The 17634-nt window shown below is 37.9% G+C and overlaps 1 protein-coding gene across 1 annotated transcript in view; it reads right to left on the bottom strand.

Moving 5' to 3' along the window:
* The window catches only part of LOC109847221 (serine/threonine-protein phosphatase 7 long form homolog), a 22290-nt gene continuing 6423 nt past the window's right edge, over window positions 1768–17634 (bottom strand). The window contains exons 7-8 of the mRNA XM_020416463.1: window positions 2599–2653; window positions 1768–2478 (exon numbers count right to left, since the gene is read on the bottom strand). Coding sequence (XP_020272052.1) covers window positions 1768–2478; window positions 2599–2653 — 766 coding nt within the window. The remainder of the gene's footprint in view (window positions 2479–2598; window positions 2654–17634) is intronic.

Genomic DNA, 17634 nt, shown 5'->3' with positions numbered 1-17634 from the left:
TATATGTTGTTGGACTTAATCAATGCCCATGTGTTGCTTTCTGGGCTCATTAATGGGCCAAACGAAGTAGCATTAGAGCATCTCCAACAGCTTCCCCATCTTCTTGAAATACTCAATTTTAGAGAATATAGAGGTTTTTTTTGGTCCAACAGATTCTCCATCCCATTCCCCAAAATAGGGAAGTAGGAGAAAAAATAGGGAGCCTTCCCCAAATCTGCAGCATTCTCCAAATTTTTGGAGAGAGCTTTATTATTGTAATAAATGCGATTTTTCAAAATGGGGAAGCTGTTGGAGTTGGAGCAAAAGTAATTTGGAGAATATGACTTTTGTTTCTCCATTTTGAAGAAAATTTTGAGGAAGCTGTTGGAGATGCTCTTATTTGCATACTAAGGTAATAGCTACGGCCCCCACCACAAAAGTTCACAAGGTATTGAATATTTCTTTATACGAGCTCCCCATGGCTACCCTTCGTATCCATGGTGATTTTTTTTTGTCCATGTTCACGTTTTATAGAAGTTCACAAGGTATTGCATCTTTCTTTATTTTTGGACGTTCAAGTAATTAGTTCTTGGACTTATCATCTTTTAAAAACATACAAACTTTGGACCTTATGATTTTTTTGTAAAACATTCAACCATATTATTGAATGAAAAGATTTCATAAAAGTAATTACCCAAGTGATGTTCTATAAAATCCTTTTATTCAATAATTTTTTTGTTCATATCAAATAATTGTGTTTTACTTCTGATTATACTTTCTCTTGGAAAACTTAAAACTATTAAATCTTTTTTCAATAAAAGAGATAACAATAACTTAAACCATCGCTATTTTCAACTTTGAAAATTTTGAAAACTAGGCTTACAATAAAATCATTGATAGATTTTAACAGACAACTTGGTGGTTTTGTAAAAATTTTTTATCACCGACATGATCATAAAGGAATTTGGTTCCATGAATTGTCGCAGTCGCAGAGCATATCTTTCTTAAGAAGTACTTGAGCTACTTTTATTTCTTTTATTGTTTTACATATGTCTTATAACTTTTATTATTTGAATTTTTATCATGTATAACTATGAATGAAAAAAAGTATAAAAAATTAGTTAGAACTTAGTCTTCTTTTGTGAGATAAATAAGAAGACGCCTATGTATTAGCGCCTCAAGATAAAATTTGGGGCTCTCTCCTAGTCCTTCATGTTTGCCTTCATTTTCTTTTAGCACCTTTCAACTCCATTATTAGTACTTCCCTCAATTTATGAGAAGGGCCAAAAATAAAAAAAAGTTAATTTGCGTGAACACTTTGGTTTGCGGCCTGTTCGAGCCTCCAAACTGACAATACGCGAAGCATGTGTGTGAGGTTCTGAACATCGATCAATGCTTTTTGTGTTGTTTCTGGCCATGATGAGCCTGAAACGAACAAGGAGAGTGTGTAGGAGAGAATTGAGAGAGAAATGAACAGAGGTTGAAGAAGAATTGTAGACAGAGATGAGAGTTGAGGAAGAGAAACTTTTATTTCATTAATTCATAAATCCTCATTGAACTTTACAACTCTGTATTTATACAGTCTGATTCTAGAGTATAGGAAATCTGCACACACAATAACGTGCACACAGTTAACAGAAAAAACAGAAACAGTTAGGACTGAACTGGACATTTAATACAGGACCCTTGTAGTTAAAAGTGTTTGCAAGTCAGCCCCCAAGCTTTGCGTATCAGTCCCCCAAGCATGCGTATCAGTCCTCAGCTTCATAGGCTCTGCACTGGCTTAGTTCACAGGTTACCAACCTGATCATTGGTCCCTGACAAATTCCCTCCCCTTAATTTGGACCTTGTCTCAAGGTCAAATGCAAATTTGTCAATGATAACCTTAGCTAGGGAAGCCAAGCAGTTGGTGGTGCAGCTAGCATTAGAAACAATATCAATGTCAGGCTTGTATGACTTCTCATTTACACCAACAACGAACATTGAGGCGTCCTTGCTTGGTACATAGATGATAACTTTCTTGGCACCATCCTTAAGGTGAGCTGCAGCCTTATCCTTGTCGGTAAAGACACCCGTGGACTCGACAATGTACTCGGCTCCAATCTTAACCCAAGGGATCTCCTCAGAGTTCCTGCAGCCAAAAACAGAAACCTCTTCCTCACCAAAGAGAAGGGTCTTAGAATCCTTCACCTTCAATTCGTGTTGCTTCCACGCACCATGGACACTATCATACTTAAACCTGTAGGTCATGTAATCAGTAGAAAGGAACAGATCATTCACAGCAACCAGCTCCACATCATTTCGCTGGAGAGCGACTCTTGCAACCAAACGCCCGATCCTTCTAAACCCGTTGATTCCGATCTTGATCTTCTTGATATGATCTTCAGAATCAAGATTTGGGTTGAATGGTTTATCTTGAGTGGCATCAGTAACAACTGTCTCCGCACTAGCTCCTTCAGTCTCCAACAAAGGATGCTCATGTGATGAAATGGCAGTTAACTGACTTAATTGATTCCCATTTCCATTCAACACTTGAGAACCTTTTCCTCAATCCTTCACTTCACTTCCAAATGAATACTTTTGAGACATGGAGGCTCCATTCCAACATGGTGAATCTACAGCAAGATTGGGCCGATCAAGTATTTCTGAAGAAATTTGCAAGGAATTTTCAGGCCTGGATGAAGATGCAATTGGCTCCATAAAGTTCAGTTCCAAATTCATTTATCACCTCTGTTTTCTTTTTCTGTTTTTCTTTTTTTTTTTACCTTACTGGAGGCCAATTGTTTTCCAATCTCCACCCACTTATTCTTGACTGGTTAGGACGAACCAATCTTGAAAATCTGACCACCAACTTTTTTCTCGAGCTCGGCCCTCGAGATCCCCTCAGGAGGCACTTTTGAAAAAACTTGAGCCTCCGACGATCTGTTCAAAGCATACAACTTCATCTTCTTAGTCTTCTTCTTTTTGCTTGAGATTGGCCATGGTGGGTTCTTGAGCTTTGGCTTTCTCTTGCATGAGATTGGCCATGGCGGGTTCTTGGGCTTCGATTTTCTCTTGCTGGAGATTGGCCATGGCGAATTCTTGAGCTTTGGCTTTCGGTGGAGATGAGAAGACTGCGGCTTCTTCATCTTCTTCTTCCTTTCATCAGATGTTGGAGATCGATGGAGACGAGAAGATTATGGCTTCTTTGTCTTCTTCTTCCATGCAGTAAATGTTGGAGAGAGATCAACATCTACTTTAGGCGATCGATTCCGGTTCCTCCACGAACACCTCAAAGACCCCTACAGGTTCTTGGTGGATCTCAATGGCTCACTGAGGCATTTCGTCGAACACCTTTGTTAGGTTTTCTTAGAAGAAGAAATCTGAGTTGAATTTGGAGAGACTGGGAAAGATTGGAGATGAGTTTCGCGGGAAGAGACTGGGAAAGATTGGAGAACACCAGTGAAATCAAACTTCCTCTGAGATTGATGGTCGTGTTCATTGACTTGATTCCTAACGCTTGATCCCATAATTCCACGGTCGCTTCTTGATTTTGAGCTCAAGATTCACCGATCGTTCTTCATCCCAGAACCCAAGATTCCTTGGCCCAGATCCCTGGTGCCTAGCCCCAATATTCCCCGATCACTTCTTGGCTCCGAGCTCAAGACCCTCCCTCCGTTCATCTCTTGCTCCTGATCTTATGACTCCTTGGCCTGATCCTTGGAATTCCTGAGTTCTTGGAGAAGCTTTGCATTCTCTTCCAGCTGAGAAGATATCCTACTCATTCTTGCCATCCATTGTTGATCGAGTAAGCTTTGCTTTGATACCAATTGTGAGGTTCTGAAACATCGATCGATGCTTTTTGTGTTGTTTCTGGCCATGATGAGCCTGAAACGAACAAGGAGAGTGTGTAGGAGAGAATTGAGAGAGAAATGAACAGAGGTTGAAGAAGAATTGTAGACAGAGATGAGAGTTGAGGAAGAGAAATTTTTATTTCATTCATTCATAAATCCTCATTGAACTTTACAACTCTGTATTTATACAGTCTGATTCCAGAGTTTAGGAAATCCGCACACACAATAACGTGCACACAGTTAACAAAAAAAACAGAAACAGTTAGGACTAAACTGGACATTTAATACAGGACCCTTGTAGTTAAAAGTGTTTGCAAGTCAGCCCCTAAGCTTTGCGTATCAATCCCCCAAGCATGCATATCAGTCCTCAGCTTCATAGGCTCTGCTCTGGCTTAGTTCACAGGTTACCAACCTGATCATTGGTCCCTGACAATGTGATCTTCTTCTCTGGATTTAGGGGCGCATTCTGTTCGGATACAGTTCAGATATGATCCTTACCATATTCATATTCGCTTTCTAAAAACGAAAACGTATACAGATACAGATATTCTTTGGTAAAAGAAGAGTCATAACCATAGGCGCATTAAAAAAAAATGTATATGGTTCGGATATAAAGAAGCATGTACGGATATTGTTGATGTTAAATATCACACAGCCAAATAAAGTCACGTAGTTTGCAAGGGGCCGCTTTCTTCTTCGACTTTATGTATTATTTCGGATTTAGGATGATTGAGCAATCTGCACACAAAGAGTCGTAATAGGGTGGGAATAAGTTCCCATGTGGTACCTTCGACGATCAAGTCAGTTGATGAACTTGAGCTTGAGTGGAGTAACAGAACTATGTGTTCTTGTTTTTGTGTAGTGCGTGCTCTTGGGGGTTTTAGATTGTGAACCTTTGGCGATGGAGAATAGCATCTGTATTTATAGGGGATGCCTAGGGCAGATTGGTCACTTCATGAGTGTGCAGTAGGGGATGCCTAGGGCAGATTGGTCACTTCATGAGTGTGCAGTAAGACGGTGGTGAGGCGGTGATGAGGAGTGTGATGGAAAATAAGTCATCATTTTCTCCACACGTGTTGGTTTGTGAGTGGCGGGAGATCACTTCAGCAGCATTGGGAGCCAGCAGCCCGGAGATATAATGATGATCATCAAAGATTAAACAATGTTGAGAAGTAACGCCTATGCTGACAGGTTTGAGATAAGGGCAATCCTTTAGCTTCGTCAAGAAGCAAAGCCCATAGGGTCATATTTTTGAGTTGTTGACTCTCGTGTCGACCGGCACCGTCTTTCTCATCGACTCAGGAGTGTCGGCCTGTCCGGCTGGTGGGAAAGTCGTCTTGTCTCAGCTAACAACCATCTCTTGAGTCGATATAAAGATGTCGACTCGTCTAGGAGATCAGGATCTCCATCAGGCCGATCTCTCATACCGACCTGTAGGAGCGGCCGACCACTAGCGGTGTCCCGGCTTGTTGCGCTGCATCCAATTATGCTGACTCATTCATATCATATATTCGTTGGAACAAATATGTCCCATAACAGCCTATGACTCCATGGCATGGCAAATGGATACTGAAAATGGATATGATTCGCATGAGCAGTGGTATACTATATATATATATATATATATATATAGTAATATTCTATTTATATATAATATATATATATATATATATATATATATTATATATTATATATATATTATAACTATATTATATATATATAATATATATATTTATATATATATAGAGGACGAGAGAGAAGAGAGAGAGAGATGAGTCGAGAAGAGATTGCAGAGGAGGAGAGGACGGACGGAGACGGGAGAGAGAGAGAGAAGAGAGAAATGGCGTATTGCCTTCGGTACCAAGCACAAAAATTATGTGTTGGTAGTGAGCTGACATAATCCCTCTCTCACTATTTCAATGGTTGCATATCCCCATGCACTCCATCAACCACATGTGAATGTTGGTCCCCCATTTGAATGAGTGAGGGGATTGTCTACCCTCACTACAAGCCACAAAATTGCGCTGTGTTTAGTTACCAAGATACCCTAATATTTCCTCTTATATATAATTATATATATATATATATATATATATATAATATTATATATATATATTATATATATATATATATATGGGAAAGTGAATCTAAGGTGACACCCTAGGCTCCCACCTAAGGACGCCGGCCTAAAATCACATCATTTCCTTTTTTTTGCGACCCGCTTCATTAAATTGATCTACACGTTCTTAAACCCAAAAACACACCAATTTGGCGGTGAACCCGTCTGTGTTTTTGCCCTATATCCAAATCGCTGCAAATTTTAACGGTATTCCGAAGAATAGAAGCTTTTGCACGACTAACGACATGGTCATCAAAACCACAACAAATTATATCCAAAATGGCGTGTTTGGCGTTTAAGAACGTGTAGATCAGAGTTACAACGGAGTCGCATCGTAAAAAAATAAAAATGAGTGATTCTAGGCCGCGTCCTTAGCGTGGGAGCCTTTAGGGAGTCCACATTAAAATTCACTTCTCCCCATATATATATAGGAAAAGTGAAAATCTAAGGTGACACCCCTAGGCTCCCACCTAAGGACGCCAGCCTACAATCACATCATTTTTACGATCCGCTCCATTAAACTTGATCTACACGTTCTTAAACCCAAACACACCAATTTGGGGTGAACCCGTCGTGTTTTGACCCTATATCCAATCGCTGCAATTTTAACGGTTTCGAATGAATAGAAGTTTTTGCACGACCTAACGAATGGTCAAAACACAACAAATTAATCCCAAAATTGGCGTGTTTGGGTTTAAGAACGTGTAGATCAAGTTCAACGGAGCGCATCGTAAAAAAATAAGGAAATGATGTGATTCTAGGCCGCGTCCTTAGGTGGGAGCCTAGGGTGTCACATTAGATTCCATTTCTGCTTCCATATATATATATATATATATATATATATACTATATATATACTCGATATATATATATACTAGTATATAGTAGTAGTATAATATATATATTATATATATATATATAGTATATATAAATCCTATATTAACCATGAACTATAGTGAGACATAGTTCACCGTGTAAGTCCTCTATTAACCATGAACTATAGTGAGACATAATTCACCATCTAAGTGCTCCTGCTCATGACCTCTAAACAATAAAAAAATAAAAAAGATCACATAAGAGCAATTCATTGACTTTTCGAGAATAAAATAATGATGTTCGAGTCCTAAATAATGATGTTCGAGTCCTAAAATAAGGGGCACACCCTCAACCACACCTTCAACCACACCCTTTCTCTTATTTGCTACAGTGCACCGGGCCCCTCATGAGATTTTAAGTTTTTAAAATCTCATGTGAGGCCCGGTGCACTGTAGTAAATGAGAGAGGGGGGGTGTGATTGGAGGTGTGGTTGGGGGTGTGCCCCTATCATTTTCCCTAAAATAATCACGCTATAATTAGAGTCATGGATACTAGTTTTAGACGGCAGACAGCTGTACAAATTTAATGCTAGAGTCCTAGATAAAAAAAACGTGTTAGATAAAAAATATTATTAAAATAATGATGTACTAAAACTAGTGAATCAAAAGATGGGTTCTCCACAACATTGATTTTATTTGTAGTACACATATCATTTGGAAGTAGCCGGTGTGAAAAGTCACGCGGAACTATGCGGCCATTATTTGCAGGATATTCGGATTTGGATCCGGTTTTCTTGAGTAAAACTGGATCTGAATCCGTATTGGCTTCAAAAATGAACTGGGGATCCTGATCCGGATCTGGATCCAATTGATTAGCAAATTCACTATCCATATCCGCATCATTTTCCGATACCGATATGGATAGTGAAGCATGGGAGACATATTAGATAGCAGATTCCTAATATGTTTCCGAATTTGTTTTGCTAACAGGTTATTGGGATTCCTAATCTGTTTTGATAACACGATTCCAAATCTGTTTTGGTAACAGGTTATTAGGATTCCTAATCTGTTTTTTTTTTGTTTTAGAATTCCTAGTATGTTTATGATTTTAGGATTTCTATATATATAAAACAATTGGAAAAGAGAATTGAGAAGAAAATTGAGGATATTTGGAGCACATAAAAGAGATATTTTCTGAGTTATTGGTTAGAGTTTTGTTTGGAGAGAATTAGAGATTTGTTGGTGAGATTAATTGGTGAGTTTGAGTGATTTGTAATCTCAGTTTGTACTCTTCTTCTCTATTAGTGAAAAATCCTATCCCCTTCTTGCCCCGTGGACGTAGACAACTTATCGAACCACGTTAAAATTGGTTGTTTGTGTTTGTGGCATTGATTTGGTTCGTTTGGCCTTCTCTCGACGTTCGTTTGATTTGATTTCTCGTAGCACGTTGGTTTGATTGTTTGGCTTTCGCAGCGCTCAACAAGTGGTATTAGAGCTCGGGCTACGCTTGGGCTATTTGGAGGAGTAAGTCATTTTGGAGGCTCGCCTAGAGCTTCGTTTGGTGATAAATGTGAGATCTTTTTGGTAAAGACTCTATCTTTTTTAGTTTTGGATCTATTCTTCATTTGTTCCGCATTTGTTTTGGTGCTTTGAGAAAGATGGTCGGGAAAAAAAGAGTTGTGGAGGGTACTTCCGGCGTGAAGACCATCCAAAGTTTGAATATCCACTCTATGAAGATAGACGTGGAGAAGTTTAATGGTACAAAAATTTTGATCTTTGGAGATGTGAAGTCTTGGATGTGCCCAATGCGTAAAATTTAGAAGACACTTTGGAGTTGGACGGGAAACCGGACGACATTCAGGAGAATGTTTGGAAAAAGATAAATAGAACAGCATGTGGTGTGATTAGATCTTGTTTGACTCAAGATTTAAAATATGATGTGATCAATGAGACTTCGGCTAAGACTCAAGATTTAAAATATGATGTGATCAATGAGACTTCGGCTAAGAAGATTTGGGAGATCCTAGAGGGTAAGTATTTGACGACTTCGGCTAAGAAGATTTGGGAGATCCTAGAGGGTAAGTATTTGACCAAGAGTGTAGAGAACCGCTTACATTTGAAGAGGAGGCTTTATTACTTCCAATTGAAGAAGGGGACCTCCATTTGTGATCACATGAACCACTTCACGAAGCTTCTTGTGGATTTAGCGAATGTAGATGTGATGATTGAAGATGAGGACAAGGCGTTGTTGTTGTTGAGTTCCTTACCTGATGAGAAATATGAGACCTTCGTTCTTACTCTTATTAATGGGAAGACATCTATTTCTTATAGTGAGGTCACCGCTGCACTTGTGAATTATCATCTTCGAAAGAAGGATAATGAGACTTCAGTTGAGCCGGTAGTGGGGGCATTGGTCACAAGAGCAAAGAGTTCACCGTGGTAGGAGGTCGCAGTCTAGAGGGGCACATCTTAGAGTTCGTAGGAATCAATGTGCCTTTTATAAATAGGATGGACATTGGAAAGCCGAATGCCCAAAGTTGGTTGATCGAGCCGGGAAGAATAAGGGGAAAGCTATTCAAGCTTCAGAGGTGAATGTCGTCAAGGCTAGTGGCAATAGTTCAGATTCGGATTCTTCGGGCTGCTCGTTATCTGCACTACCGTCAGTTTGTGTTGCCGACTCTATAGAGTGGATGTTGGATTCGTGTGCTTCTTACCATATTTGCCCTAGGAGGGATTGGTTTTCCAGCTTTCAGGAGTTGGAATGAGAGGAGGTCGTGCTCATGGGTAATGATCATGAATATCCTATTGGTGATATTGGTACCGTTCGGATTAGGATGAGTGACAGAGTGATTCAGGAGTTGGTTGGAGTGAGGTTCATTCCTCAGTTGAAGAAGAACATCATCTCACTTAGAGTTTTGGAGGCAGCATGCTATAATGTGACCTTAGTCGATTCACGTTTGAAGGTCATATTAGGGTCCATGATTGTGATGAAGGGCGTTAGGAGGAATAATTTGTATTATTTGATTGAGAGCATGGTGTTTGATAGAGAGCCGACGACTTCTTTGGATTTGGCTAGACTGTGGCATTTGTTGAGGATAGGTTATTTGATTGGTTATGTCGTGTATGGTTTGTTAAGGAGTGTTTTGACCTGCAAATTGAAGTCCTTTGAGAACATTGGTATGAGCAAGAAGATCGAGGTGGAGTTTGACACTTCTATCCATCGATCGAGGGGTCTTTTAGGTGGTGTTCAGTCAGGCATTTGGGGCCTTCCAAGGAGGCATCATTGGGAGGTAATCGGTATTTGGTTTCCATAGTTGGGGATTGTTCTAGGCATTGGTGGGTTGCAACCAGGTCCCGTTGGTGTGAAGTCCTAGACGTCAATAACAATTAGAAGAAGTGTATTGGTAGAAAGGTAACCCGTCGTTCTAGCTTTGGTAGGGGTTCTTTCTTACATTTGTGTCGAGCTCGTGACACTTTGAGACACTTCATTGATATGGAGACATTAGGGCGACGAGATGAGATGACAGTTTTGATGGGTCGTTCCTTACTGGAGGGGATCGACGTTGGTTGTCGAGCATTGGTTTTGGTTTTGGAGCTTCGATATATTTGGATCATCTTGGTCATAGGTTGCCGACTGCTGCGTGTGGAGATTTTGGATCTGGTGGAGCTACTTCAGATTTTGGGTTACGTCGGATATTTGGTTGCCCAACGTTTGGTCATATCGAGGATATGAGATTTGATCCGATTGCACGTTTGGGATTCATAGGTTCGTTTGATTATCAGTTAGAAGTTTATGATTTTGTTTTGAGCAGGTATGTCACATTTGACTCTCGGCAGGTGGAGAGTGTTGATCAGATCATTGGGATATCATAGCGGGTAGAGGGTGATACTACTTCATATTGGGTGGAGATTACTCTACATACTCCAGATTATACTTCATCGTTTGGGATTCCAGCTGAGGTGACATAGTTTGGAGATCATTTGGATTTGGATGCAGATGATAAGTTGTTTTTGGATTCGAGTGCAGCTGGTGGACATGTTTTGGATACATCCATTGGTTCACCTCAAGTGGAGGTGTTTGATTTGTTTCAATTTGGGTCCATTGAGAGCGCTATTAGTTGCAGATTCGTTGGTGATATTGATGAAGAGTTGTAAACTTTTCTATTTGATTGAGGGTCTTTGGAAGCCGTTTGGGTGAACTACGTGAATGCTTGATTCCTTGGGCAAGAGGATACGTAGGCAGTCATTTATGATGCAGCCGGTTTGGTGAGTTGATACCGACATTTGGAATTTGTTCGCATTCTCATTTGGGTTCTCGACTTGTTGTGGATTGAGTCCGTTGTCGTGGATTTGTTCTACTTCGTACTAGATGCAACAAGTGAGACGTTTGGTTGATATTGGTGTCAGCTCAGTTTTGGAAAAACTTCACCGAGGTGGAGAATTGTTGGATAGCATGTTCCTAATATGTTTCCTAATTTATTTTGGTAACAGGTTATTGGGATTCTTAATCTGTTTTGGTAAAATGATTCCAAATCTGTTTTGATAACAGGTTATTAGGATTCCTAATCTGTTTTATTTTTTGTTTTAGAATTCCTAGTATGTTTATGATTTTAGAATTTCTATATATATGGAACAATTGGAAGAGAGAATTGAGAAGAAAATTGGGGATATTTGGAGCACAGAAAAGAGGCATTTTCTGAGCTATTGGTTAGGGTTTTGTTTGGAGAGAATTAGAGATTTGTTGGTGAGATTAATTGGTGAGTTTGAGTGATTTGTAATATCAGTTTGTACTCTTCTTCTCTATTAGAGAAAAACTCTATCCCCTTCTTGCCCTGTGGACGTAGGCAACTTATCGAACCACATTAAAATTGATTGTTTTTGTTTGTGGCATTGATTTGGTTCGTTTGACCTTCTCTCGACGTTTGTTTGATTTGATTTCTCGTAGCACGTTGGTTTGATTGTTTTGCTTCCGCAGTGCTCAACAAGATATAAAAAGAATTTATTTTTTTTGTGTTAAGGCGTGAAGCATGTGATCTCCTGTAATAAAATGATGGGGATGTTGTCTTTTGGACCCCCTACACCAACTCTGTCGCATATACAACTCCCTCTTATCCTCCCACTTCTTTTGATTCTGTAGAGAAGGAGTTTGATAGAATGTCTGTTAGAGATAGGCCTTAACAATGATATGCTTGCTCTTGTACGTATTGTTCTTAGTAGCGTGTTAAAGGCCATGGATGTAGAACTTATCTTTTAACTTCTTCTGGTTAAATTCTCTATCACATTTTAGATGTTTCTTTTCATGCCTCCGAACCACTGAGGGGGGAAAAGTAATTGATTCCATGCTAAACAATCAATAAAAAGCTAGAACGTTAATAACCAAAGAAACAATAACTCTTGTGAAGACTTGAAGCAGAACCTCACACGCGTTACTTTAGATGGTCGTTAACATTCTACTGCTTTCTTTTTTCCTTGTGTGGGAGGGGGGCTTAAACTTTAGGGGAATGCGTATGTTGCTTGTAAATGACAAATGAAAACATTTGGAAAATTTTCACTCAAAAATATTTTAGTTATTTAAAAATTATAAACAGGGGGTTAGGTGAGATAAGCTAAAGTTCATGAGATTTTGTGAGATCCCCATAGTTCAAAGGTTATATGAGATAAACAAAGTTAAGGGGGGTAGGTGCAACACTTCCAAAGTTTAAGAGGGTTTTGTGAAAATAACCTTTTTTTAATGAGCATACCCTTAAATTAATAAACCACAGCGTGTTGAGACAAACTCGGGGCCCAATAGAGCAGGGTCTCAGCGAATAGTTGAGTGAAAGTAATAAAAAAAACACATAGATTTACATGGAGAACCTCCTAAATGACTTTGCGGTAAAAACCACGGGCAATGATAAAAGAATCAACTATGAGGAAAAACTTTGGAGTTACAATATCTCTTTATAAGGAGAAACTCTCTTATTTTTCTCTCTCGCTCTTCTATATTTGGAGTTGTTTCTGGGATGGATTTTTCCTGAAGAGTTTTGGGCCTATTTATAGCGACTGGGAAAATACTATTCCTATTTTTATAATATTTTACTGTGCCAACCTTTCGATGTTCGCTTTTCACTTTTAGTGCATTTATTTTTGTGGGGTCCGCCACCTTTTTGTTTGTCCACAATTACTACTATCAGCAATTACGATTGACAATATTCCACTTAAAGATTTGATTAAGTATTAATTATATATTCACATCATTCCTTTTATCTTGCCATCTTCATGTTGTTCACGTCTCCGACCGATCACAAGATGATCGACACCACATAAGCATTGACTGTTTTTATCAAAAAAATTGCTAGGTTGTCTTTGGTATGAATTTTCTGCATATCCATTGTTCATTCTTTAATTTTCTCACGAACGAAGTGGTACTGAACTTAAATGTGTTTTATTTTTGAATGAAAAGCTGGATTTCAAAACTGCAACCAATTGTGACTACTTCAACAATAGAAGCAGAATATGTAGCAGCTACACAAGCTAGTGAAGAGGCGATATGGTTGAAGATGGTGCTGGAAGAACTCGTGCATGAACAAAAGAAAAAAAATATGAACCTATCTCAGAAGGATCTGTATTCATGGACAATAATCATGCCTTGAAGATTTATGGTATTGACACTATCAAAATGAAAATATTTGATGGTACAATACACACCATTCAAGATGTACAGCATGTGAAATGCTTGAAGAAGAATCTATTATCTTTAGGACAATTGGATGAGCTTGGTTGCAAGACCCATAAAGAAAATGAGATCATGAAAATTGTTAGAGGGGCGCTTATTGTGATAAAAGAAAAAAAGATAATTGCAAATCTATACATGCTCAAAGGAGAAACCTTGTAGGAAGCTAATTCATGTGTGACATTAACTAGCCATGGTGACGAACAAACCATAATATGGCATTGAAAACTAGACCACATGTCAGAACTAGGCTTGAAGATTCTCTCCGATCAGAAACTGCTTTCTGAACTTAATTCAGTAGATCTTCCATTCTGCGCGCATTGTGTTACAAGTAAGCAGCATCGGCTGAAGTTCAACACATCGAGTCCTAGAAGCAATGCTATTCTGGAACTAGTTTATTCTGGCAAGCACCAGTTACATTCATGGGAGGAGCAAAATATTTTGTGTCATTTACTAATGATTACTCCAGGAGATGTTGGGTATATCCTATCAAGAAGAAGTCAGATGTGTTCTTAATCTTTAGAGCCAACAAAGCGTGAGTCGAGCTTGAATCTAAAAAAAAGATCAAGTGCTTGAAGTCAGATAATAGAGGAGAATACACAGACGATGAATTTCTTCCATTTTGCAAGCAAAAATGCATCAAAAGACGATTCAGTACCGCTTATACTTCTCAACAAAATGGAGTGGACTCATTAGAGTGAACTTATTATAATGTAGTTTTGCTCTGAGACTTCTCCATTTTTTAATAAAATTTCTTTTAAATTGAAGTTTATTGTATTATGGAAGTGCACCGTAGGCTTAGCATGTGATTTGTGCACTTGTTACCGTTGTCATGCATCTCAAAAATAAGCTGTGCATTTTGGGGGCGTGACAGAATCACTAACCTTTTGAAGCTTAATCCTCCCTCTTCTTCTCTTCGTACTCTCCAGATCCTTTTTTTTGTATGCATGAAGGTATGAGGGATTGATTAACTTAGAGTTTTTAAAGTCCCTTTGCATTCTATAACTCCTATCACATTTATTCCTATTTAACACATTAAATTACTCAATTGAAACGTGTGTTAGAGCTAGAGTTATAAAACTTTGATTTTTTTTTCATTTCTCAAATGATTAAAAAAAACTGTTCTCTACAGATTCAATTTTATTTCTTTACTAATTAGTTATGAATAATTGTAGAAGGAAAAAATACCTTTCTGGCCACCAGCGTTGATTCCCGTGATATCTGGCGACCTCCGATCTTTCCTGTGGGCAAGGGCTTCACCTGTGATGGCTATTATGGCCACCAAACCCACTTAGGGCTGGTTGAGTTTAATTAGAGAAAGGATCAGACCCATTAAGATTTTGTATAGATAATAAACTGATAAAGGAGATGAGGAAATCGTTTTCCTCCTGCCCCCTTAGTGTATGAACTTTACCTTTAGGTCCGGATTGATTTAAGAACAAATTGATAAAAAATGAAAAAAAGGCACTAGAATCCAGAAAGTATGAGTTTTATACCCAAACCAGTGTATATGTAGAATCTTTAGCAATAAATATTGTATGCCTATAGGTTTGATCGAGGACTAAGCTTCTTGGAGTACGGTTCTCCAAATTGTGATAAAATCTCTTGAAGTGAGTAGATTTCCTCTCATTAGTTGTTTTCGGATGAACTGAACTCTGTTGGAAAGAACAAGAGCAATGTTGGCAACTACAAATGTAGATCAAGTCTTTTGGGCGGAAGCAGTAAAAACCCCATGTTATGTGGTGAATCAATCTCCATCAACCGCAATACAAGATTGTCAGCCGCAGTTGCTGAGAGCAGCAATTGTGGACAAACAAAAAGGTGGCGGGCCCCACAAAAATAAATGCACCGAAAGTGGAAAGCGGGCACCAAAAGGTAGGCACAGTAAAAAAATATTATAAAATTAGGAACAATGTTTTCCCAGCCGCTATAAATAGGCCCAAAACTCTTCAGGAAAAATTCATCCCAGAAACAACTCCACATATAGAAAAGTGGGAGAGAAAAATAGAGAGAGTTTCTCATTGTAAAGAGAGATTGTAACTCTAAAGGTTTTTCTCATAGTGGATTCTTCTATCATTGTCCGTGGTTTTTAATTACCCCAAATTCATTTAGGGGGTTTTTTACGTAAATCTGTGTGTTCGTCTCATTATTTCTACTCTACTATTTGCTGAGACCCTGTTCTATTGGGCCTCGGGTTTGTCCCAACAAGAGGTTGGTCAATATTTTTATTTGAATATAAGTTTGATTAATCATTTGTGTTTGGATGTGTGTATTATGTGTTTAATAAATCTATGGAGTGAATTTAAAGATACGCTGGAATATTAAATGCGTGTTTGTAAAATAAATGTGATTGGCTGATTACTTTTTTCTTATAAAAGGGTAATGAAATAACTAGTGGTACGTGTTTCTTCTTCGAGCTTTGCTATAGGGACCCAAAATATGTGACCAATAGGGGGGACAAGTGATGTGTCCCCCTCCTATTAGATAATGAGTTGGCCATCATTAATGATGACCAACTCATTATCCAATAGGAGGGGGCCACCTCACTTGTCCCGTCTATTGGTCCCATATTTTGGGTCATTGAGGAATTTTTCTAATACAAATAAGTATCATCATGTAAAGAAAGGAGGAAAAACTAGATTGGGTTAATATAGAATGAAAGGGTTGATTATGCAAAACCCCATCAACTTTTAGTGTTTTGCAATAAACCGCCAAGAACTTCCAAACTCAAACTAAACCCCAAATAAATTTTGCAAAAATACCCTAGCATATTATGGGAATATTACATTAAACCCCCATCAACTTTCATAATGCCTTTTTATGTTTTTTTGGTTCTAATACATGGGGTTATCTATCAAACTAAAAAAGTTATTGGGATTTTTTTGCAATTATAAAAGGTTATTAAGGAGTTAGTGTGATTTTGAAAATTCATGGGGGTTTACTAAAAAATCCTGAAAGGATTTAATGTAATTTACCCATGATCACCTACTTTTCACTTATATATCCCAAATTGTATTTGATAGGAAGAAAATACCCCAAGGTCTTTTTAAACTTGCACTTATATACCCTTATTTTTTTTCACTTGACACTTAAATACCCTAAAGTTTTTACTACTAGCACTTAAATATCCTAAAGTTTTTAAAAACTACACATAAATACCCTTAGCTATGCAAACTCGAGGGTATTTAAGTGTCAGTTTCAAAAACATTAAGCTATGTAAGTACTACAAAAATAAATGATGATATATACGTGCAAGTTAGAAAAAAACCTTTAGGGTACTATTTGCTACCAAATACACGTAAGCATATATAAGTGCTATTTAGCCACAATAAAATTACAAACATGAAGTGCAAAACTATACTACTTATAAAAGAGAATACGAGTGTCAAAACTTTTGATTTCCCAAAATATCCTTCAAAATTCACTCAAATCATCATATTGCACTCAAATAAATATGCAACCCAATTTAATTAATTAAATCATAAAAATATAATAATTACACAAAACCATACCCCCTTCAAATCAATTATTTAACATCTTGTAAACTTTACTATGTGCACTAAAATATAGAGGATAATGTATTAAACCAAATTGTTTGCTCTGAATTCTAAAGATTGAGCTATGGCTTTCTCTCTCAATTAAAATCAACTAATTAAATTATGGAGAGTTAATTAATTTTAAAAGTGGAGACATGACATTTATGTTTTCTCAATTAAAATCTATTAAAATGGAGAGTGCTTGGAATTCCAAAGGTGGAGTTGCATCTTTCTCTCTCAATTAAAATTAGTTTGATCATGGTGAGTGCTTGGGATTATAGATTGTTGGCCTTCTTATTTTGATGATGTTTAACAAACAATTTATTACTAATGTTGTTTGTCTAGTGTTTGTGCATTCTTATGTTTTGTAGACAAACAACGTTGTTGGAGGATGGATGGAATAGAGCTTCAACGATGATATCCAATGGAGGTTGGCGGAATAGCGGTTGAAGCCTATGCAATTCAAAGTTAAAGATCAAGTTCAAGCTTCATCCGCACGTGTACCAAGTTGAGCTCATTGAAGATCACGATCAAGCTTGGGTAACTTAGTTTAGGATTTATATTATGTGTGTTAAGTACGTTAAGCTCAATATCTATACACACACATTATGTTGGTTTTCATATATATATATATATAGTGA

This window comes from Asparagus officinalis, chromosome 7 (genome assembly GCF_001876935.1).
Source record: "Asparagus officinalis chromosome 7, Aspof.V1, whole genome shotgun sequence".
Taxonomy (NCBI): Eukaryota; Viridiplantae; Streptophyta; class Magnoliopsida; order Asparagales; family Asparagaceae; genus Asparagus; species Asparagus officinalis.
This window is presented reverse-complemented; position numbering and strand designations above follow the sequence as displayed.